We start from the raw sequence: 24602 nt of genomic DNA, 5'->3' as shown, positions 1-24602 counted from the left end.
TGGCCTCTCTGAGGTTTGTCCCTAGGCCTCTGACCCCAGGCCCCAGTTGGGCTGGACCAGGGTAGTGGCCTGGAGGGTGTGGGCATGGGGCCTGGGAAGCCACAGGCAGGGAGCCAGCAGCCCCCTGCTGCCCCTCTGATGCTAATGGACAGGGCTATGAACAGAGACACAGTGGAGGCGTTGGAGGCAGCACAGCCTCACCACGGGCAAAAAGTAGGGCAGCTGGTGTGGGAGGTGAGGCGGTGCCCACCCTGCCACATGAACTGGCACCTCCTGAGGCTTGGATGGAAATGTTAGCTCTGGCAGAAAAGAATCTGTTGTCATGGCAACCCAGTCTTCCCTCCCTAGCTTGGTCCTCAAGGGAAAACCATCTCAGAAAAACAGGGGAACATATGGCTGCCTGAACTTGGGGGGCTTCCCAGGGCTGTGCCCTTCAGCTACCCACAAGCTGCCCCCCACTTGATAAGAGGGTCCTGCGTCCTTCATACACTCACTCACACAGTCATTCAACAAACTGTAGGACCCTACGTGGGGATGCAGAAATTTGTCTAATTTAGTTTTGAACTGGAGGAACTGCTAGTTTGCTGGGGAGACAAGTGTCTAAAGGGTGGCAGTGTGGAGGGGTAGGAGCTATAGCCACACCAGGGGGTGCTGGGAAGGCTTCCTGGAAGCTCGAGTTGGTGGGGTCTTTGGGAACCCCAGGAGGCCCTCGGTCCCATTTGACAGAAGGCGGCTCCGAGGCCCAGAGGGGACAGATGGCTTGCAGCGGATGGGCAAACCAGTGACAGTGTGTTGGGGGACGAACATTCCTAAAAGGAACAGTGATTTTACATCTGACCTGAATAAATAATTTATTTTGGGATGTTAATTGAAAAGCCTCAGTTTCATCAATGTCTCATCGAAAACAGAAACTTTGCTCCTTTCTTGACGTCTTTGAAGCAGCCAGTGACCAGAGGGCTCCACGTTAGGAGTTCTGTTAGATCCTTTCAAGTGCAAACACCGTTTTGAACCTTCCGTGTGTGTCAAGTGGTCCTCACAAAGGTATCCTGCTCTGGGCAACCTTCCCTGACCAGGCACACAGGCCAGCACCCTCCCACTTTGCACCCTTGCCCAATCTTACTTTAGTTCCTTCACAGCACGTTTTACGAATTGAAACTGTCTTGTTCCCTACTTTGTAGGCATGTGGATGGTGCTGGATAAATGAATGTAAAATGTATCTATGGTTTTCAAAAGTCCATGAAGTCTTGAAAATACTCAGGTGATGACACTTCTTTTCTATACTTGCTTTTTTCTCCCAACAACTCAGTTCCTACTGCCCATGCTTAGATCCTCCATGTCACCCTCAAAGCAAAACTGTAAAAATCAAATACCCGAAGCCAGTGATGTAACCAGAACCCAATTTGCATCCCCCAAACTTATTATTCACTCTTGCAAACAATGTCACCAGCCCATAAAAATAAATGTAAGTGTTTTTGAAACAATTAAGAAAATTCATGAAAGAATAACCTCCGTCCCTGCCTCACTATTGGAAACTGGAATATTAGAAAGAGTCAAATTTTAACATTTAAATTTATTTATTTAGGAACAAATCCTTGATAACAACACATTTTAAATACATCAGTAACTTACAAAGGTCAAACCTTTCTGTGACTCTGTTAAACTAGTCGGTCAAAAGTGCCCCAGTTTGCAAGAAATAGGTAAGAGTGAGGGAGAAAATGGAAGGAAAGTAAAGGAAAACCAAAGCCCTGAAAGTACAGCACCCTCCACAGTTGGTCCAGAGGATGGGAGACCCACAAAGTTCAGGTTCCCGGCAATCTTAGTGGAACCTAGTTCTGAGACGTAGTGTCCAGTGGATGAAACTTCAGCTAAGATGCAGAAGTTACCAAAGTTGAAAAATATCCCAAGTTCTAGGAGGAAGGACAAATATGGTGAATTTAATAATTACCACCAGACGGAGCAGCATCTGGAGGCATCACAGTTTACTTATGCGTGATCAATGTCCTACAAAGTGGCTCCAAGTTCAGTGAGTTACCTATGACAGGTCTCAGCAAGCCTCCAGACAGCAGAGTAGTGGGCTATGAAGGCAGCCCGAGTTTAGGGATCAGAGGTTAAGCTACATTCAGAAGCTGTACCAAGATATTGAAGTCCAGGGCTCTTAGGTACAGGGTTGACCATCAACGCTCCATGCACAGGTTAGAACTGAAGCTCTGAATCCAGAGCCGTGTGCTCCGTGACCAGCAACCTGCGCTTCTTGGCTAGACCCTGGTGGATGGGCTCTTGAACGCTTAGTTGCCGGGGAGGACTGCCACGACGAGGTCTGCCAGCTGACAGGTGGGTATCCGGGACAGATGGACGCTGGGAGGCCAGTGGGGCTCGGCTGAGCTCTTGGGAGCTGTAGGCTGTGGCCCTGGACCTGGCAGCAGCATCTCCGGCAGATGGTCGCCCAGATGCACAACGACGACGACCACGACGCACATTCCTGGTGCAGCAGGTCTCACTGCAGGAGGCCACCGGCAGAGGGGGTTGCAGAGCCTGTCTAAGGCTGAAGTGCCTCAGGCCCAGTGAAGCTCTCCTGGCTGCACGGACATCCTTCCAGGCGATCAGGTCCTGCTTCTGGGGAGGTGTGAGTTCCCTGTGGTCCACTACCGCCCGGTCTTGATCCTGTTTCCACAGCTCATATTGCTCAGGTTGAAGGATGCGCACAAAAGCATCCATGGAAAAGCTGACCCTCGCCTCCCCACAGCTGCACTGAGACGCCACTTTACCATAATTGATCCACCGAGGGGTGGCAAAATTGATGGCCTCTGCACAGTTGAAGCCATGGTTGAAGCCAGCGTGATAGCCATAGGGAAACGTCACTATGAACTCCCCAGCCTCCTGAGTCACACAGCTGAAGGGGATCCCATTGTCCCTGAGCACTGTGGGTGAGATGAGAGCCACCTTGTGCCTCAGGAAAGCCCCACAGCCCGAGGAGCTGCCTGGGAAAAGCTCCCTGGCTAGGAGCTCCAGCCGGTGGCCATGCTCTGGGGGCACCACATACCAAGTTTTGGGCTCCCCAAAGTGCAGGTAGTTGATGCTATAGAGGTCCATGTCCTCCGTGTGCCACGCGAACGTGGTCTTCCACATGCCAAAGTACAGGTAGGGTGTGTTGACTCCCTCGATGACAACTCCACATTCCTGCTCCAACAGATCCAGGATGGTTCCCAGGTGCCCAAGGTTCCACTGCTTTGTGTTTTCATCAAACAAGGAGCCACTGATGTCAGCACCATAAATCGGGGAACCATAGAAGCGATTCTTCCAGTATTTTCTCTCCAAATCTTTAAAACTCTGGTGTGGAGGAGTCTGGTACTTTTCACTGTTGGCCAGGTGGCGGTACTCCCCCACCGTCATGGCTTTCTTCCTTTCATGGTATTGAGTAAACACACCTGCCCTCCCAGAGACCACCTGCTGCAGAGGAGTGGCTATCATGAGGTCACTGATGTTGTCATAGGACTCTCTGGCTCTCCATCCCTTGGGAGGAATGACTTTGGCTAAGCCAGCTCTGTGTGCCCCCTGGGATTCCATGCAAGCGATGTATTTGCTGAAATCTGCAAACTCCTCCATGGTTGGCCTGAAGGTCATGACTGTGGAACCTGGATTCAGGGAACCAGAATGCTCAGGCTTCATCCCTGCCATATCATCAGCCATAGACACAGGCAACAAGTTCCTAGGTGGGTCTAGACAGCTAGTAATGCTAGAAAGTAACTTCTTTCTTTTTTCTTTCCACTTTTTTTCCTCTCCTTCTTTTCAATGCTTTGGTTTATCTAGGAGGCAGGAACTCAGACTTGACCTTTTGCTTGATGGAGATGATATTTCCCATGTAGGTAATTCACCAGCAATACTCTATTTAGCATTAAGTCTGAAAATAAATGAAAAAAAAAGAAATTAAATGTTTAACTCAGAAACTGGAGAAATTAACAGCAAGACAAATTAAATACTAAAATGGAACACATGTAGCAGAAAGTGTAATATCTTACACTAATAGGGATGAAAGAAAAAATGATCCTTTGAAAAAATCATTAGAAGTGAGAAACTGGCTGTGGAAGGGTTGCAAGGGAACCACAAGAAAGAGGAGGAGGAGGAAGAAGAGGAGGGGTGGGAGGAGGGGGGAGGGGGAGGAGGAGAGGCCAGTGGATGGAGGGGTCTGAACAGGGCACACAGGGAGACCTCAGCCCTCTGGAAGTTAATGGAATATGTATTTTTCTTAAGAGATGAAAACTGGGGCCCTAAAACATGCTTAAATAAATATAAATGAATTGAAATGATCTCTTGGATGCTATCATATCATAGCAGAATGAATAAGAAAACAGCAAAAGAAACCACAGCAAGTATGGGAAAATATAGAAATTGCATATTATTGGATAATCAATGGATCAAAGAAAAATCAAGGAAGGAATTTAATGTTCTCAGAATCAAAAGAAAATGGAAGCACAACATACCCAGACCTTTGGCAAGCAATGACAGCAGCTCTCAGAAACAAGTGCATGCACATATTAAAAGAATGGAGTGATACCAAATAATGTAATGATGCATATTAACATTCTAGAAAAACCAGAACATTCCAAATCTGAAACTAGTAGAAGCAAAAGTATTGTAAAGGTTAGAGTAGAAATTGACAAGATTGATAAACATTTGGTCAAACTTACCAAAAAAAAAAAAAAAAAGGGAAAGAAAAAAAAACTGTATCAATCCAACTAGAAAATAAAAGGAATCTGGGCATGGCTGCACACTCCTGTGATCCCAGCACTCAGCCTGAACTACATACGGAGACTCTTTCTCAAAAAAAAAAAAAAAAAAAAAGGAAGAAGAAAGATGAAATCACAATGGAATCCACCAAAATCTAGAGGATTGCAAGAAACTGTTTTGAAGAGAACCAAGAAAAATAATGGATAAATATCTAGACATATATGAATTGCCCAAACTGAATCAAGAGATAGAAAAACCTTGAATAGACCAATGCAGGCAATAAAATAGAAGCAATCATAAAAACCCTCCCAGTGAAGAAAAGCCCAGGACTTGGATTCACTGCTGAATTCTATAAGAATTTCAAAAAAGTTCTAACACCAATACTCTCCAAATTCTTCTATGAAATTGAAAGGGAAGAAACACTGCCAAATTCATTCCTAGAACCTACCATTATTCTGAGGCCAAACCAGATAAGGGTTTAACAGAAAAAGAAAACTGCAGGCCCATCTCCTTTACAAACATACATGGAGAAATCCTTAACAAGATACCGGCAAACAGAGTACAACAGATCATTAAAAACATCAGACATCTGACCAAGCTGGCTTCGTCGCAGGAATGCAAGGATGGTTCAGCGGGGATTAATCAGTAAACAGGAATCATCACCTAAAGAGAAGCAAGGACAAAATAACACGATCATCTCAATACATAAAAACAAAACAAAAACTCTTTGACAAATTCCAATATCCATGCAAGGTAAAAATCCTGACAAAATAGGCATAGGAGGATCTTATCTCGAATTTTCAAAAGGGAAGGGGACCAAGAGATAGAGGGAGAGGAGTGGGAAGAGAGAGGAAAGGAAAAGGATAAAAAATAGAAAGAGATGTGCTATGTGCAGGTTACCAAGCTGCTAAAAGCCATCTATGACAAAAACACTGCCAAAATAGTAATAACTGGGGAAAAAATGAAAGCATTTGCCCTAAAATCAAGAACAACACAGGAATGTCCAACCTCACTACTCCTGTTTGATAGAGGACTTCAAATGGAGATAGGGATCATTTGCCTCTGGGAAAGAGAACAAGAGATGGAGAAAGAGAGAATATTTCTTATGTATATATACCTATGCTCATGATAAATGGCATCATTATACTCTGCAATCACATACTAATGGAAATTAAAAACATAGTACTTGGAACTTTAGCCACACCAATCAGCCAAGAGAAAAAAATAAGAGATACATATAGGAAAGGAAGAAGTTGAAATATCCTGATATTCCGATGACATGATTCTTTACATAGAAGATTCAAAGACTTGTAGGAGTAATAAACTCAGCAAGGTAGCAGCGGGATACAAAAATAAGAAAAAGAAAATCAGCCAACTGTGGTGGCGCATACCTGTAATGCCAGCACTCAGTAGGCTGACGTGGCAGATGAGAGTGAGTTAGAGGCCAGCCTGAGCTACACAGTGAGTTGAAGCCCAGCCTGAACTACACAGAGAGACCTTGTCCCCCCACCAAAAAAAAAAAAAAAGAAAAGAAAATCAATACATTTCCTGTGTATCAGCAATGAACTCACTGAGAAAGAAATCAGGAAAACAATCTCATTCACAGTAGCTTCAAAACAAATGAGCAAACACACACACACACACACACACACACACACACACACACACACACACACAGAGAAAAGTATATGCCTAGGAATTAATATGCCCAAGGGAGAGAAAGACCTCTTGTCTTAATCCCTTTTCTCCTTGCTGAGACGAAATACCTAACACCCAAAGTAAAGGAGGAAAGGTTTATGTGGCTCACGTTTTGTAGAGTTTTCAGTCTGTAGTCAGCTGACTCCAAGTCAGGGTGGCAGGGCAGAGAGACATCGAAGAGGAGAAACAGTCCATGCCAAAGAGGAGCAGCAGCAGCAGAAGGTAGCCACCAGCAAAGTGGCAAGGAGCAAGCAACTCTGGCAACCCTCTTGTGTCCCTTTTATGCATCCCAGGCTACCCACCCTTAAAATAGTACCCGCCCTTCATCCCAGCATTATACACTTAATCCCAGCACTAACCAGGTTTGGTAACTCACACCTGTAATCCCAGCACTTTGGAGGCTGAGGCAGGAAGACTGCCAAGAGGTGGAGGCCCGCATGGGGTACACACTGAGTTCGAGGCCAGCCTGAACTACATAGTGAGAACCTTTCTAAAAAGAAAATGCCAGCATCACACACTTTAGATCCAGCCACCTATGACCGCATGAGACCTCGGGGGACATCTAGATGCAAGCCATGACACCTCTGTAACAAAAGTTGTACTACTCTGAAAAAAGAGATTGAAGATGATATTAGAAAATGGAGCCCACGCCTGTAATCCCAGCACTTGGAGCCTGAAGTAGGAGGATCAATGTGAGTTTAAGGACAGCCTGGGCTACATAGCTCAAAGCCAGCTTCAACTACATAGGGAGACCCTGTTGAAAACAAAAGAAAAGAAAAGAAAATTGAAAAGTTTGTCTTGTTCTTGGATAAGCAGGACCAACATCATCACAATGGCCCTGTTGCCAAAAATCATATACAGATTTACTGCAATTACAATAAAAATACCAACAGACTTCTTCAAAGAACTAGGAAAAATAATCCTATATTCTTTTTTTGGTTTTGGAACACGGAGTCCCGCTCTGTAGTTCATGCTGGCCTCAAATTCTCAAACTCACCATGATCCTCCTGCCTCAGCCTCCCAAGTATTTGGATTACAGGCATGCCAGTCTAGGCTAAAATGGATATGCAACTTGAAGAGACCCATAATAGAAAAAGCAAACAACAAGAGAAGAGCAGAAGGCATCACAATCCAGATATTAAATTAAATGACAAAGATAAAGTGGTTATGGTTAAAAACCCACACACATTGTTGTATAGAGCACAAATGAGGATGCAGAAACAAACCCCAGGTACTTTGAGCCATCTGATGTTTGGTGAAGAGACTAAAAACATATACGGGAGAAAAGATAGTTTCTTTAACAAACAGTGCTTGACAAACTGGTTATTGGCCAGGCCTGGTGGCCCAAGTCTGTAATCCCAACACTTCTGAGGCTGAGACAGGAGGATTGGAGTGAGTTCGAGCCCACTCTGGTCTAAATAGTAAGCTCAAGGCCAGCCCAAATTAATAGCCAGACCTTGTCTCAGAAAACCAAAACCAACCAACCAAACAACCACCAAAAAAGCCTGGTTATTCACATGCAGAAAAATGAATCTAGATCCATATCTCTCAACTGCCCTAAACTCAAATGAAAAAGGATGAAAGAACTAGCTATAAAAATAGAAACACTAGGGCCGGGGATTTAGCTCAGTGGTTTCACCATCTGCTGTGCAAGCACAAGCACCCGAGTTCGATCCCCGGTACCGGGAAAAAAAAAAAGAAACCGGAAACACTGAACCTGCAGAAGATAAAAACAAGTAAAACTCTGGAAGACATAAACATATGCCAAGATTTTCTAATCAGGAGGATTTTCTGAACCCCGAAGTACCACCAGCAATGAACAAATGAGATAAATGTGTTGGCAGCAAGGGGGAGCATTCAGTAGTGGATTGAGGGCAGTGTGTTAGTTCCTGTAGTACATTTCTATTTAAACATCTATAGTATTTTTCAGTCAAATCCCATGTATGTTTCAAAGCTTGAGTTATGTGAGAATTGGTGAAAAATAGTTATCAACATGGAAAACAATGAAATATACATCACAATGTATGATTGTCATGACACTTTAACACACAAAATGTACAGTGTCCTCCAAAACAAACTAATACTGTAAAACAAAACAAAGCCCACACCTGTAATCCAAGCATTTAGGAGGTTGAGGCAGGAGAATTGAATTCTAGGCCAGCCTGAGCTACACAGTGAGACCTCATCTGAAAACACAAAAACTCATCCCTCTGTGGCCTGTAATGGTGCCCACCTCTAATGGAAGCACTAGGGATCTGAGACAGGAGGATCGACTCCAGTTTAAGGCCAGTCTGGGCTACCGAGTTCCAAGACAGCCTGTACTACATAGTGAGATTGTCTCCAAAAACCCGCATCTGCATTCTGTAAACCAATTAAACAATCCATTATGACATAGGCTAGCAAAAGAATTTTTCAGTTGTGTGTGTGTGTGTGTGTGCGCGTGCGTGCGTCCACGCTGTGGTTTGAAACAAAGGTTTATGAAAAGCATACGCTTCACCGATCAGAACACCACTCGCCCAATTTCAAATCTTTTAATATGAGAAGTTCAGGTTGCAACGAAAACAATTAAAAATGACATACAGTTAAAATTTGGTCAGTAGATAAATAAGGAAAATGATTTTTCAACTAGGAGGTGCTTCCCAATATAAATGTCATAATTTTTAACACTTTTATTCCTCAAGGAAAAACAAAACAGAAAATGAGGCTTACTTTCTGGTGCTCTAAAATCTTGATTCCGAACGATGGTACCAAAGTGTTGGCAAAATGATTTTCTTTTAGCATTTGACCTCTCAATGAAACATGTCATACTCAAAGTCAGGCCATATATATCTGTTATGACTTGTGTCTAGATGTCCTCCTAAAACTTCATGCAGTCATAGATGGGGCTTTTTCAGAGGTGGCTGACTATTGAGTGTGTGACACTGGCATTGATTCATGGTGCAATTCAAGGATCAAGGACACTAGGATTAATGGTGTGAGTGCCACCCACCCTTAGTAGCCTATATAAGATATAAAGGATAGTAAGAGCTGTGGTCACCCCTTGCTTGCTTTATTTTTTGCTACCTTCTGCCTATCATGGACTGTTTCTCCTCTGTGATGCCTGTCTGCCATGCTGCCCTGGGTTGGAGCCAGCCAATTGTGAACTGAAACCTCTACAAAGTATGAGCTCAATAAACCTTTCCTCCTTTAACTCTGGGTGTCAAGTGTTTTATCTCAGGGAGGAGAAAAGTAACTGAGATAGTATCGATGAAGGTGATCCTAGATTCTTCTTGGATCCATCTATCAGAGATAAGTTCTATTTCTATATTCCCTTAGTGTAAACTATTGAAAAGACCATGTATAAGTTCATTATATTGTTTATTTGAGCAATTAACAAAAACAAAGCAAAACAAAACAAAAATGATTGACAAAGCCTGTAGCCCTTAGAACCAAAGCAAGTGTAGACAATTTGTCAACAAAATGATTTCACAGCATTTATAGGCAGATTGAATCAAAGTATAGAGACACATTAATTGATTACTGTATAACTGGTTAATTGTTTACAGTCTCCTACAATTAATTATAGCTCGGCTAGAACAATTAAACTGTACATTGGATTGGTCTGTTGGGCCCTAGTGCAAGAGGCTTGTCCCTACCAATAGCCTCCTACAAATTTTATTCAACAGAGCCATTATTTCACTCCTGCCATGAACCCCACTGAGTCATGGTATGTTATGTTTTTAATGTCCTTAGAATCTTGTAGCTGATACTCAATTCAACATTTTGGCATCAGTTTTCATAAATATTTTATTCTAGTTTTTCCCTTATTTCTCTCGGGGGCACTCTGAAAGGGGTACCCTGGGCCCCCAGTGCCTAGGAGGATGACCTCGGCCATTCTGCCAGGTGCTGGGTGGAGAGCCACTCGTTTTTTCCTGTGGGCCACCTGTGGCAGCCAGGAGCTGAGGTGGTCTGGCTCAGGCTCAGTATCATCTCCGTGGCTCAAAGAGGGGATTCCGGGCCCTGGGTGAAAAGGGTCCCTGACCAAGTAGCCAGCCAGAACAGGCCCCGAGGAAGCGCAAGCCTCCTGAGACTGAAGGTGGCCCAAATGCAGAGCAGTTCTCCAGGACACCTGGTCCTCCCTGCAGGTGGCCACCTCCTGCCTGGCAGAAATCGAGGGACCCATGTCATCCACAATGGCCTGGTCTTGCCCTTCCTTTGCCAGCTCAGAGCACTCAGGGTCTTGGATGCCCATAAAGATGTCCATGGAAAAGCTGACCCTCGCCTTCCCACAGCCACACTGAGACGCCACTTTACCATAATTGATCCACTGAGGGGTGGCAAAATTGATGGCCTCTGCACAGTTGAAGCCATGGTTGGAGCCAGCGTGATGGCCATAGGGAAACGTCACCATGAACTCCCCAGCCTCCTGAGTCACACAGCTGAAGGGGATCCCATTGTCCCTGAGCACTGTGGGTGAGATGAGAGCCACCTTGTGCCTCAGGAAAGCCCCACAGCCCCTGGAGCTGCTTGGGAAAAGCTCCCTGGCTAGGAGCTCCAGGCGCTGGCCATGCTCTGGGGGCACCACATACCAAGTGTTGGGCTCCCGAAAGTGCGGGTAGTTGACGCTATAGAGGTCCGTGTCCTCCGAGTGCCACGCGAACGTGGTCTTCCACATGCCGAAGTACAGGTAGGGTGTGTTGACTCCCTCGAAGACAACTCCACCTTCCTGCTCCAACAGATTCAGAATGGTTTCCAGGCGCCCAAGGTTCCACTGCTTTGTGTTTTCATCAACAAGGAGCTGCTGATGTCAGCACCAGAAATGGGGGCACCATGGAGGCGATTCTTCCAGTGTTTTCGCTCCAAATCTTTAATTAATTAAATTAAATCTTTAATTTAATTAAATTAATTCTGTTTTTTTCCCTCCAAATCTGTAAAACTCTGGTGTGGAGGAGTCTGGTACTTTTCACTGTTGGCCAGGTGGCGGTACTCCCCCACCATCATGGCTTTCTTCCTTTCATGGTATTGAGTAAACACACCTGCCCTCCCAGAGACCACCTGCTGCAGAGGAGTGGCTATCATGAGGTCACTGATGTTGTCATAGGACTCTCTGGCTCTCCATCCCTTGGGAGGAATGGCTTTGGCTAAGCCAGCTCTGTGTGCCCCCTGGGATTCCATGGAAGCGATGTATTTGCTGAAATCTGCAAACTGCTCCATGGTTGGCCTGAAGGTCATGACTGTGGAACCTGGATTCAGGGAACCAGAATGCTCAGGCTTTATCCCTGCAATGTAAGCACCACCCAGATCAATGTTTTTGGGGTGTTTTCTGGAATAAATGCTTCTTTTCCCTTTGCTTTCTTCTTTTTGCTGTCAGAACTTGGCTTGCCCTCTAGCTCAGTGAAGTTCTCACTAAAGATTTCACTGTCTTGCAGGCTTTTTCTGATGCTGAAGCTTATGTGAGCCAGCAGTTCCTGGTTTTTCCATAGCAGAAGTCTTGTCAAGAAGAACTAACCTCTAAACCTAAAGAAAATACAGGGTCATTTAAAATACATGCAAAACAGAAGAACTACTCTATTAATACTATACCAATCAATATTGAAGTTGCTTTATGTCTGATTTTAATGTCAAATGGTGACCAGGAAATAGAAAAACTATCTGAACTAAAGTAGAAATAAAATAAGCAAGTTTTAAAAGAAGTGTTTAACCACTCAAGTCTTGAAGCTAGATGAATTAATATGAAAGGAAACTGAGGAATTGAAAAGCTGTCTTGATGGTCCCTGTGGGGATTTTGCAGGGATTAAGGCGGGAGAAAGGATCGTTTCAGGCCATAGTGGGCAACACAGGAAGAACCCAGCTTTGAAACTGAATAGCCAAATGCAAGGATGTATGTCTGTCACACCAGCAATCTAGAGCGTTAAGTAGGAGGATCAAAGATTTAATCCCAGCCTGAATAATTTATGTACTTAGCAAAACCCTGTCTCAAGATTTAAAAATCTAACACTCAGTAGGAATGATGAGCAAACAACACCAACAAAAAACCTGATTAAAGGCCATTAGAAGAGAAAAAACACGAAGTATGAAGAAAAAATGTAGAAAAAACAAGTTACAGTGGTGATAGAAGTAGGGGAAAGAGCTCAAAATTTACTAGAGACTTTTTACTGTTCTTACTGTGTTATTTATTTTTTATGTATAATTAATTCTTTTTTTTTTTTTTTGACAGAGTCTTGCTATGTGGTTAGGATGGCCATGAACTCACAGAATCCCTCCTGCCTCATCCTCTGAAGTGCTGGGATTACAGAAGTGTGCCACTATGCCAGGCTTGTGGAATTGATTCTTGTAAACAATTTAGTGGTAGTAAGTTTTTCAAAAGTATAAATATTCCAACCTGGTCCAACAGAACAGCGAAGGGTTCTACTTTCCAGCAACAAAATACTGGTCCCTCTGAAGACACTCCCGCACACTCAGAAAAGGTTTCCCTTGTCAGGGAGTATCCTGGCTTTATACCCAGACAACATTCTGATTTAATCAGTATCCACAGAATATAATCATGGGGATTAATTCCTGGTTTCTCTTCCCACTTAATCCACTTAATCGCTCCTTTATTTATTTATTTATTGGTACTGGGGATTTCGAGGCAGGCGGCAGAACCATTGAGTTAAATCCCTGGCCCCATGCCTCTCACTTTCTTTTTCTTTCTTTCTTTCTTTCTTTCTTTTTTTTTTTTTTGGCACTGGGAATCGAACTCGGGTCCTTGTGCTTGCGCAGCAGGCAGTGAAACCACTGAGCTAAATCCCCAGCCCTAAACTAAATCCCGGCCTGCCTCTTACTTTCTTAATGTCAATTAAATCAAACTGAACTAAGGAGTTGAAAATCAAGGGGTGAGAAAAGACAAGATAGGCAAATATTAAACAAAGGCAGCCAAAGTAGCAATCCCTAAGTAATGAATATGTTATAGAACCATTAGGGACAGTCTGTAGTTATTGAAAAGAAAAACTTCCTAGGAATATATGACAAGGATGAGCTTTGTACACTTAGCCACACAGCAGTGAAGATAGAAAACAAACACTAAGCCGGGCATGGTGGCACATTCCTGTATTTCCAGCTACTTGGGAGGTTGAGTGTCTTAGTTACTTTTCTCACTGCTGAGATCAAAAGTAGGAAAAGATTATTTTGACTCACGGTTTGCAGAGGTTTCAGTTTATAGCTGGCTGGCTCCAAGACAGGATAGCACAGCAGAACAGCATCACAGAGGAGAAACACTTCAAGTAGAAGGCAGCAAGGCAGCAAGGCAGCAAGTTAAATGCAAAGTGAGCCAGAGCGGGAGGATGAGGCCGGACTGCATCCAAGGGCTGTGGTGACAAGATCAGCGCCCGGGCACAATACGCTCTTACCCGTCGTATCCCGCCATGTTTGGACAGACCTGCTGTGAAGTCCTGGGAAAACCACCCACTCAGCAGGAGTACATGGTAGGAGAAACCGTGACCCAGGAAACACCTAGATAAACCGTCTCCCTTTCCTTACTCCTGGTGTGATGAAAAATCACCCATTTTGCAGATCATACAGCTTTGCCCTCGGCCTACACCTGTCCTCTTTGCAGCGGGCAGAAGGCTGGCTGGAGCGGGCCCTCCTTTTGCAGCTGGCTCCCTGGTCTCCTCCCTGAGCCTGCTCGGGCCAGCGCTCCTCTGACCTGTCCTCACCCCGAGTGACACTGGGGACAGGCTCTTTCGGGGCCTCTGATCTAGGGACTGCTGGCCACCCCTTTCATCTCGGGGCTCTTGCTCAGTGCTTAGGTCCTCCTGAAGGAAAGTGGGGCCTCCTGCGCGCCCCCTTGTGGGAGGGTGGCAGCACGTGATTTCTCATCATTCCATGCAGTGCTAAGAGCTCTGGACCAGGGGTGTTTTTTCTTTTTTTGCCAGGGGGTATTTTTATGCTTGGTGTTTTGTTTGCTTGGGATACTGGGGGTTGGGCCAAGGCCCTTTGCACTGAGCTATATCCCCTGCCCTTTTAAAAATTATTGTTTTAATTTTGAGTAGCATCTTGCCAAATTGCCCAGGCTGGGCCCAAACTTGCCACCTTCCTGCCTCAGCCTTCCCGAGTGCTGGGATCACAGGCGTGTGCCACCATGGCCAGCAGGGAATTCTCTTCTGACACACTCACCCTCACCCACTGACCGAGCATCCACACTGACCCTACTAAGGGTTAAAAGCTTTTTCCCTTGGGAGGAGGTCCGGGGCACTCCCCTGGCAGCCACCTGGCTCAGAAGCTTGGACAGGCAGGTTGGGGATCAAGTGCTTGTCACCCCCAGCTTTGGGATGGGCTTTGAGCCCCACAATGAAGGTGTGGTGCCACCAGGGGGTGCCCTGACCCCTCACTTAGGGCTAAGGGTTCGGGGCTCAGGCAGGGAAGGCTGTGCCCTCAGGGCTGGGGACCAGAAAAAAATGCTGACAGAGATATCTGGGCCTTGCGAGCCAGGGCATGGTGACCCTGAAAGCCAAGGAGCCCTGTGCTTGAGACACAGCACCCTCTTTGTTGTGCCTGGACCCGGATCTGCCAGAAAGGTCCCAGTTTCAACTTGCAGTCCCCTGAGGTTTTCCTATCAGAGTCCGGTCCCCTCCTCCTCCTCCTCCTCCTCCTCCTCCTCCTCCTCCTCCTCCTCCTCCTCCACCTCCACCTCCTCTCCTCTCTCCTCCTCTTCCTTTTTGTGCAGTACTGGGGATGGAACCCAGGGCTTTTGCACTGATCTACATGCCTGGCCCTTTCTTTATTTTTTATTTTGAGACAAGTTCTCACTCAGTGGATAAATTCCCCAGGTTGAGTTTGAACTTGTGATTCTCCTGCCTCAGCCTCCTAGACAGTTGGGATTACAGGCCTGCACCACCACACCTGGCTCCACATCCCATCCCATCCCATCCCATCCTTTTAAAGATCTGAGAGATGGCTGGGGATGTAGCTCTGGGGCGCCTCGCCTGCCTCGAAAGTGCAAGGTCTTGCATTCAATCCCTGGTACCACAGAAAAAAAAAATCTGAGAGAGAGCTAGCAAGGTTCCCGAAGCCACTGTGTGAGCTGGGTACCTGGGTATGCAGCCACCTGTGTGGGAACCTTGCCCACGCAGTGCCAGAGGCGAATCACAGTGACACTGAGGTCCTGGTAGCCACACAGATTGGGGTGGTGGTCGTCTCTACAACTCCCTTGAATCACAGAAAAAGGCCCACAGCTGCAGCCAGTTTTCTTCACCCCTGGGCTCTCCCTGGGTTCCGGGGACATCTGCTCTCTATGCACAGTGAAGTCTCACCAACCAGCTGGCCCACGCTGGTGTTCAGCACGGTGCTGTCCAGCTGAGTGCCAGCCCAGAACTGTGTCTCCATGCCTGGCCTAGTGGTACACACCTCTAAACCCAGCACTAGGAGACTGAGACAGGAGAATTGCAGGGGCCAGAGCCAGCCTGCGGAACTTAGCAAGAGTCTGTCTCAAAATAAACATTGCAAAGGGCTGGGGATGTCGCTCAGTGGTAGAGCACCTCTGGGTTCAGTGCTCAGTACTGGAAAAAAAAGAAAGGAGGAAAGAAGGAAGGGAGGGAGAGAGGGAGGAAGGAAGGAAGGAAGGAAGAGATTCATCCAGGTGCAAAGGCTGGGAGAAGGCCTGATAAGAACTGAACAGGGCAGCTATTTAAAATCCACAGGCAGGAATGATGGGGTACCCGGGCCAAGTTGCCCCCAACATCGGAGGTGCTCCGTCTGCTGTACTAGAATCCAGGCTGCTCTTTCCCCTCTCGTGGAGCTGTCCCATTCCAGCTGGGTGGGGGCTCCCCCGACCCACGTGGAGATGACTGATGAGCCACATGACCTGTGCCACGTGAGGTCAGGTGGAACAGGGACTGCTCTTTGTCAGCGTCACCCATGTGGGAGCCCAGACTATTTCTACCATCCCTGGAGCAGTCAGATGTTTTGGTTGGGTTTCCTGGGAACACACAATCTGTGTCCCAGCAGGTGCTCTATCTGCATCATGGATCTGCAGAGAGGGGACAGAGCTGGCCTGGGAGCTGCGGGCTCAGCATGGCAACCACTGCACCCGGGATTGATGACTCTTGATTCCTGCAGAGGGACTCTCAACAGGAAGAGGTCATGGTTTACAGGGTGTGATAGAAAAATATGGTGAATGTTTAAGCTTTAAAAATTGATTACAGGAAAATACCCATCCCCATAATCCCCCTCAAAATCCTCCCCTCGCTTCCAGCACACTCATCCCATCGTCCTTGTCAATTTCTGCAGCAGCTCTGGTGTCCTCTTTCCTGAGGGTCTTTAGCTGCGCTGTCCTGGCTGCCTCGATGTCCTGAGTGGATTCAAAACGTCTCCCTTTCCTGGTCATTGTGGCTTTGGGGAAGAGCCAGGAGTCACAGGGGGCCCGATCTGGTGACGAAGGTGGATGAGGACACAGCGCCGTGTTTCTCCAAGCTGCCTTCCTGTTAGATGGCACCTGGCAGCACCATTCACTGTCGTGTTGGTCACACCTTATAACCCTGTGGCCTTCGAAGACAACGGAGCACAAACAAGTGCAAAAGAAAAACAAACAAAAAAGGGGGGGGGGAGCCAGCACCCTGTGGGAGAGTCAGGGCTTCCTACCACCCAGTCACTGTGCCTGTGAGAGGATTCAGGCTGGGAGACCTCCTGTCCTGCCCAGCTGGGTGTGGCAAGGTCAGGCACTGAGAGCTCAGGCTCTGGATGACAAGGACCTGGATTCCCGGGCTGCATGGACTTGGGTGAGTTACTCAACTTCTCTGTCTCTTGGTTTTCTCCTTGACAAAACCGCCTCTGTCCCCTCCACCATGACCCTGGGTTAAGGACAGGGCACAGGCACAGGCTGGCCCAGTGGGTGTCATCTGCTCCAGCCCCTCATGCCACAGAGGAAGAGAGCCATGCCTCAGGAGCCACCATCTGCCTGGCTTTAGTCTGAGGAGTCAGCACATCCATCTGTGCTGAGCTCCCCCTGTGAACATCCCTCAGAACGTCCCGTGCCTGAGTTACCTGTGCCTGGAGTGTGTTGTTACCGTACCAACCCATGAGGACCCTACTGCCACTGTGTGTGGCACCAGAGCTGGCTTGAAACTATGACTTTTTTTTTTTTTTTTTTTGGTACCAGGCATCGAACTCGGGACCTTGCACTTGCAAAGCAGGGACTGGAACCACTGAGCTAAATCCCTGGTCCAAAACTATGACTTTTTAAAAGTGAAAGTCTTTTTAGGAGGTGTTAACAATGGACAAAGGTCTTAAATGGAAATTTAACCTATTTTAACATATCATTTGGGAGGTATAAAATGTAGAAAACCAAAGCACATAAATAAACCTCTCCAAATCCCAGGTCATGAATGGTGCCTCTACAAATTATTTACATTAGCCGGGAATGGTGGTGCATACCTGTAATCCCAGCACTCGGGAGGCTGAGGCAGGAGGATGGTCATGAGTTCGAGGCCAGGCTGGGCTACATAGGGAGTTCAAGGCCAGCCTTGAACCCTGTCTGAAAAAACAACAAAAAAACTTATTTACATTGTTCTTTCAAGGTTTCTCTTTGAATTTTTTACTTGAACTAGTTGAGATCATGCTCTCTATACAGTTTTTAATCTGGTTTTTTGTGTGAATTATATTTATCATATATGTATTTTGAGAAGTTGGATTCCAATGAGAAGCAGTGGTGTGTGATTCTGGAATTCTGGTCATAGCCCCTAGACAGCGGGAACAGTGGGTTGATGGGAAAAGGTAGGCCATAGGCAGGATCAGTGAGTGATCGTTTGAGGCCAGAACTTGTGAGCAAATGATGAACCAACGGTTCAAGAGAAATCTAGAAGACACTTTCCATCAAATGGTGGAGAGTCTTGGATAACATGCTAAGGAATTTTAGTTTCTTCTCTTTTCATTAGTGGACATTACACTTCCCGTTGCACATATGTAGAAAAAGACAGCTGGGTGTGGTGGCACACGCCTGTAATCCCAGCACTTGACAAGCTGAGGCAGGAAGATTGCTGCACATTTGAGGCCAGGCTGGGCTACATGGTGAGTTCAAGGCCAGTCTGAACTACAAAACAAGACCCTGTCTCCAATAAATAAACAAATAAATAAATAAGACAAATGAAAGCAAATATTTAGAAATAATTCACAATCCACCTGTCCAGAAATGATTGCTATTGATGTTCTGATTCATGTATATTCTTTTTTTTCTATGCACATATTTCTTTTTTCTTCTTCCCCCAGACAGAGACATAAAAATATGCATTTTTTTCTAATCTGCTCATAATTTCATTAATATCTTTCTTGGTTGCTAAAAAAATTTGGGTCGAGGTGGTAAGACAGAATCCTACTATGTAGTTCAGGCTGGGCTTGAACTCACTATGTAGCCCACACTGACCTCGAACTCACAGCAATCCTCCTGCCTCAGCCTCTTGAGTGCTAGGATTACAGGCATGCACCAGCATACCTGGCTAAAATTTTCTGGCAATAATGAGTTTTAAACATTTTCTACACTGAAACTCTACAGGAAAATCCTACCCAGAATCAGACACAGAAGATTAAATTTCTCATGGTTTCTCTTGCCTAAGAAGTGCAGAGTATAAGTAATTTGAAGAGCAAAATAAAAGATAGATGTTAGGAAACAGGGAGGTGGAGCTTTTCGAAATGAGAATGGGCCCTGGGAATGGAGGGAGAGTGAAGGGAGGGAGGAGATGGGGAAATAAAAAGGACTAAGATGCAGTATGTGCATGCACCAACTCCCTACAATGAAGGCACTCATGATGTATTGCAAACATGCATTAATAAAAAAAGTTTTAAAAAAATCCTACCTTGAACTTTGACTTCCAGAACACTGTGATCAGAAGGCAGGGGGGGTCGTGTGACTCCCTGTGAGACTCCTTGCCCTCTTTCTGGAAGCCACTGTTGCATAATCTCATTTTTATGGCTGTGCTGTAAGAAAAGGCACCATGTACTTAATCAGCTGGTTTGGCTGTGCCCAATTTTTCCCTTTGTAAATGATACTTCATTCTTTAACCACCTCCCATTATTATTTCTCCATGAAGGTTTTAGAACATGGGGTATGACATAATCAAAGGTCTTATGTGAGGACCAAATACAGTAAAATCTTACTTAAGTGGGATTTAGGGAGCCATAACCTCTAATTAACCAATTTTCTTTTGCTCAACTTTGGGAACATAAATAAATTCTCTCTCTCTCTCTCTCTCTCTCTCTCTCTCTCTCTCACACACACACACACACACACACACATGCATGCACGGATACACACACATAGAGCTAGAAATAATGATAAATTTAACAAATATGTCAAATAACTATTCTAAGAACTGTAAAAGATTGTTGAAATTAAAGTAGGTGAGTATAAATGGTGGCATATACTATCTATATTCATGGATTGAAAGACTCAAGATTGTTAAAGTATGAGTTCTCTACCCTCAAGTTGATCCATAATTCAACACAACAATAGGCAAACTCTTATCAGGGCTTTTCAAAAATTTAGTAAGCAAAGCTAAATTTTTATCTGAGTATCGCCATTACAACTTTGAAATGAAATGAAGGGAGAGGACTTTGTTTCATTTCAAGACCTACTATAAAGCTAACTATAATCAAGATAGTTTGGGGGCCAGGGATTTAGCTTAGCGGTTCTGCCACCTGCCTTGCAAGCACAAGGTCCCAAGTTCGATCCCCAGTACCAAAAAAAAACCCAAAAAAGTTTGGTATTCAAGTAAAAGTTGGTATATAAGTGGAATGAAGTAAATAGTCCAGAAAAAACATATATATAGCCAATACAATTAAATATGGGAAAGAATAATCCCAATAAAAATGCTGAAATAATTGGCTGCTTTATGGAGAAAAATGAATATTGATTTTTATCTCACAGCATATTTGAAAATTAACTTTTTTTTCTTTTTTTTGTTTTTTGAGACAAAGTCTCACTATGTAATTCAGGCTGATCTCGAACTCACAGCAATCCTCCTGCCTCAGGCTCCCCAGTACTGGGATTACAGGCATGTGCCAACATGCCCAGCTTGAAAACTAATTTGAAGTGGATCCTTGACCTAAATATAAGAGCTGAGACTATAAACTTTCAAAAACAAAAAACAACCAAACCAAGAGAAACTTAGTAATGCTGGAGTAGGCCAAGATTTTTAAAATAGGATACAAAATGCAGGAACTATAAAAGAAAATAATCAACAACTTGGACCTGGTTGAAATTAAAAATGTTGCCTTGTGTGGTGGCACACATCTGTCATCCCTGCACTTGGGAGGCTGAGACAGGAGGACTGAAGGAAGTTCAAGGCCAGCCTGAATTGCATAGCAAGACTGTCTCAAAAAATCATAAATAAATAAATCTGCTCCTTGAGACTACCATTACGAAAGTAAAAACCAAGCCAAATCCTGGGAAACTATGTTTACAAAAAAATCCAATGAATGACTGTTATCCAGAATATATAAACGCAACAATAACAAAGAATAAGCCTGGTGTAGGGGCGCAAGCCTGTAATCACAGCATTTGGGAGTCTGAAGCAGGAGGATCGCTGCTAGTTTGAGGCCAGCCTGAACTATAGTGAAACCCTATCTCAACAAAACAAAAAGAAACCCAAAAAACAAAAGACAAAACCCCAAACAACAGGACTTCCAGATGGCAGAATGGTCAACAGCAGAGAAACAGCCTCTCTGAGAGTTAGCGTCCAGACACTGTAATATAGCAGCATAAAGAGAAGGAGTGGGGAAGTGGGTCCCGGGGACCCAGCAAGGATCTCAAGTGAGAACTGAAGCCCGTGGGGAGTGAGGAGAGAGACCTCAATGCAGAAGGAGGAGGTGGGAAACAGCACTTTCTCCTTGAGTCCTGACTCACTGCATGGGAGTGGCAGCTCGAACCTGCAGGCCCACAGTGACTACTGGTGACCTCAGAGGCCTCCACGGAGAAACGCACCAGTGGAATGGAGCAGTGGATGCAGCAGATTGCAGTGGCTGGTGAGTTATTCAGGTTCAGGTGTCCCCCAGGAGAGGGAGATTGGCCAGTAGCCATCTTGGAGAGAAGCCTACTGAGCTCAGAACTCAGAGCAGCTGTGGAATGGCTCCATCAGGGTGAGACAGAACCGAATTCAAGCCGGCAGGAGGCACACGGAGTGTTGCAAACTGAATAAAACAGGTTCCAGCCTCACAGCCAGAAACCAGCCTGAACTTCAGAAGAACAAAAGCTACAGGTTTGCTGGGATTATCCACTACCCTGCCATAAATCTTCAGCTCGTTTACTGGGATTAATCAACACAATCTGGGCTCTGTCTACTCATGCTGTCTACTAGTGACAGCAGAGACATGCCTTGAAGTGGATATTTTCTTCTTCTTTTTTTCTTCTCTTCTTTTCTTTTTTTATTGTTGTTCTTGTTTTTATGAGTGTGAACATTGTTTCTAGTTTTTTGTTATCATTGTTCTGTACTTATTTTCCTTTCTTCTCCCTTTCCCTCCTATCTTCTTCACTTGTTTCCCAAAATTTGCATAATCTTCCTTTGTCCTCCAGCCTTGCTTCTAATTTCTTCCTCCAATTCTATTTCTCCATTTTCCCCCCAACCCCTTTTCAATTTTAAATTTTCTCTCTTGAGTGTAAAATTGCCTTTCTGAGGGCATATTTACTATATACAATTTTCTGGTTTGTTTTAAATTTTATTTTATAACCACAAATATAGTTCATATGGTTAAAGGTGGCAAATTAATAGTTACAAGTTTGTTATTTTCCAGGCTGTGTTCAATGCTATTATTATTGCTGGTTGTGCTACTTTAGCCAAGGTGACATAAGTGTTCTAACCAGTTGTTCTCCCTGGTGTGCCAAGACTGAGATTGCCTGAGGGTCATAAACAATACTACAGGCTAATGCCAAAGAACCAGGGGCTAGGCCAAATAGGTAGCAATTGCGTATCCCCAGTAAATTGAAGAGGTAGGATCGTGCAACAGACTCAAAACCCAAAAGCCAGCTACATGTGAAAGACATCTCTGAAAAGTAATCATTTCCTAAGAGTTCTAAATACTAGCAATAAAGCGACCTGCCATAAGCAAATTGCAAGCATCAACTCAGGAATTAAACGAAATATACATATATATAATTACTAGACACTTAAGCAAAATTCAACCCCAGACTTCCAACTCACCAAAGGCAAATGGTGCTGGAAAAACTGGCTTTCCAAACGCTGAAGATTAAAACTAGACCCATATCTCTTACCATGCACTAAACTAAAATCAAAATGGATCAAAGATCTAAATAGTAAAGCAGAAAGAGTAAATCTGCTGGAAGAGAGAATAAGTAAATCTCTCGAAGACATCAGTGTAGGCAAACACTTTATGAACAAACCCCTGATCACACAGGAAATATCACAAAGAATCAACCACTGGGATTTCATCTTATTAAAAAGCTTTTGTATATAGCCAGAGAAACTACCAACAGAGGGAAAAGACAACCCACGATGTGGGAAAAAAATTTGCCAACTGTTCCTCAGACAAAGGACTACTATCTAGAATATATAAAGAACTCAAAACAATCAGACCCGCTGGGGATTTAGCTCAGTGGTTTCATCGCCTGCTATGCAGGCGCAAGGACCTGAGTTCGATCCCTGGTACCTAAAAATAAAAATAAATAAGTAAATAAAAGCTACAAATGATTCATTAAAAATGTTTTAAAAATCAGACCCCCCCAAATTTAAAGACTCAATCAAACAAATGGGCATCTGAAATGAATAGACACTTCTCAGATGAAGAGGTAGATATGACAAATAAATATATTTTTAAAATGTTCAACATGATTGGTCATTTGAGAGACACAAATAAAAACAACATCGAGATTCTGTTTCACTCCAGAAAGAATGGCTGTTATCAAGAAATCAATCAATAACAAATGCTGGGAGGGCTGTGGGGAAAAAGAAACCCTTCTCTACTGTTGGGAGTTTAGACTGGTGCAACTACCGTTGAAATCAGTGTGGAGACTCCTCAAAAAACTAAAATTAGAGGTTCCATTTGATCCAGCTATTCCCCTTCATGGTATCTTCCCAAAAGAATTAAAAGCGTCATACCACAGTGATATATGTATACCCCTGTTTATAGCAGCACAGTTTGTACTAGCTAAATCTAAACAGCCGAAATACTCATCAACTGATAAATGGATAAAGAAGATGTGGGGTTTTTATACAATGGAATACTACTGTCCCATAAAGAAGGATAAGCTTGAGAATTTCTACTTAAATGGACGCACTTTTTGGTGGGGGGGGTGTACTAGGGATAAATCCTGGGACCTTGAGCTTGTGAGGCAGGTGATGGAACCACTGAGCTAAATCCCCGGCCCTAAATGGATGCACTTTGAGACTATACACTTAAGTGAAATAAATCGGGTGCACATCCCTAATTGCAGTTGGAAATATTTGTATATGTTTCTACAAATTTTTAAGATATTTACATAAGATGTATGGTAATCACAGTTTTTATGATTATGTTTTAAACATCTTGACATGTTTAAATTTGTGATGAGAGAGTCCATGGGTTCCTGTGTGTGCATATTTATGGGTGCTAATGTCTTGCTTTATGGCTGGCAGTTTCACATTAGTGATAGTAAAAACAGTAAGTAGTATGATTTAGTCAGTGGCACCTTTGGCTTTTAAAATAGCTGATGCAGGGGCCGGGAATTTAGCTCAGTGGTTCCGCTGCCTGCCTCCCAAGTACAAGGACCTGAGTTCAATCCCCAGTACCCCCCCTCCAAATAAAATAAAATAGCTGATGCAGAATATAGGAATAATAGAATGTATATGAGTTTCCTGTCTAGCAATATAAATAAATACCCATTACATAAAATCGCAATATATGGGGTTTACAGTTAGCAAAAAGTGCAAGTAATATAGAAAAGTGTGGTGTGATACAGACAACACTAGTCCTCTCTGAAAACTTCAAATGACATTCTTCAGGCTCTAGTGGGCACAGCACCTACTGCACATACAAATGACATGAGACTCACCAATGTGAGAATTCCACTATCAAGTATTAGTGTTCAAACTGTAATCATGATAGAGAAAATTTAAACTGGGGCCGGGGATTTAGCTCAGTGGTTCTGGCGCCTGCCTTGCAAGCGCAAGGTCCCAAGTTCGATCCCAGGTACCAAAAAAAAAAAGAAAAGAAAATTTAAACTATAGGTTAGTTATTAAGGT

At 44.4% G+C, this 24602-nt stretch overlaps 1 protein-coding gene, 1 long non-coding RNA gene and 1 pseudogene across 2 annotated transcripts in view; all 3 read right to left on the bottom strand.

Annotated features, from left to right (window-relative positions):
- Nucleotides 1–1557: 1557 nt before the first annotated feature.
- Nucleotides 1558–11158, bottom strand: LOC147821639 (lysine-specific demethylase 4D-like). Its single transcript, XM_087199605.1, has 2 exons — nucleotides 10992–11158; nucleotides 1558–3898 (listed from the first exon to the last, which is right to left on the bottom strand). Exon 2 carries the CDS (start codon nucleotides 3685–3687, stop codon nucleotides 2194–2196), a length of 1494 nt encoding a protein of 497 aa, XP_087055731.1. The 5' UTR covers nucleotides 3688–3898; nucleotides 10992–11158; the 3' UTR covers nucleotides 1558–2193.
- On the bottom strand, nucleotides 9764–11634 carry LOC147821638 (lysine-specific demethylase 4D-like; annotated as a pseudogene).
- A 3438-nt stretch (nucleotides 11635–15072) lies between these two features.
- The window catches only part of LOC147821637 (uncharacterized), a 32881-nt gene continuing 23351 nt past the window's right edge, over nucleotides 15073–24602 (bottom strand). Inside the window, exons 2-4 of the long non-coding RNA XR_015446715.1 lie at nucleotides 19227–19347; nucleotides 17812–17911; nucleotides 15073–16923 (exon numbers count right to left, since the gene is read on the bottom strand). This is a non-coding gene — a long non-coding RNA (uncharacterized LOC147821637). The remainder of the gene's footprint in view (nucleotides 16924–17811; nucleotides 17912–19226; nucleotides 19348–24602) is intronic.

The sequence above is a fragment of the Heterocephalus glaber genome, unplaced genomic scaffold (genome assembly GCF_053883595.1).
Source record: "Heterocephalus glaber isolate CG9 unplaced genomic scaffold, H.glaber_assembly_v1.0 deba00001724, whole genome shotgun sequence".
Lineage (NCBI taxonomy): Eukaryota > Metazoa > Chordata > Mammalia > Rodentia > Bathyergidae > Heterocephalus > Heterocephalus glaber.
This window is presented reverse-complemented; position numbering and strand designations above follow the sequence as displayed.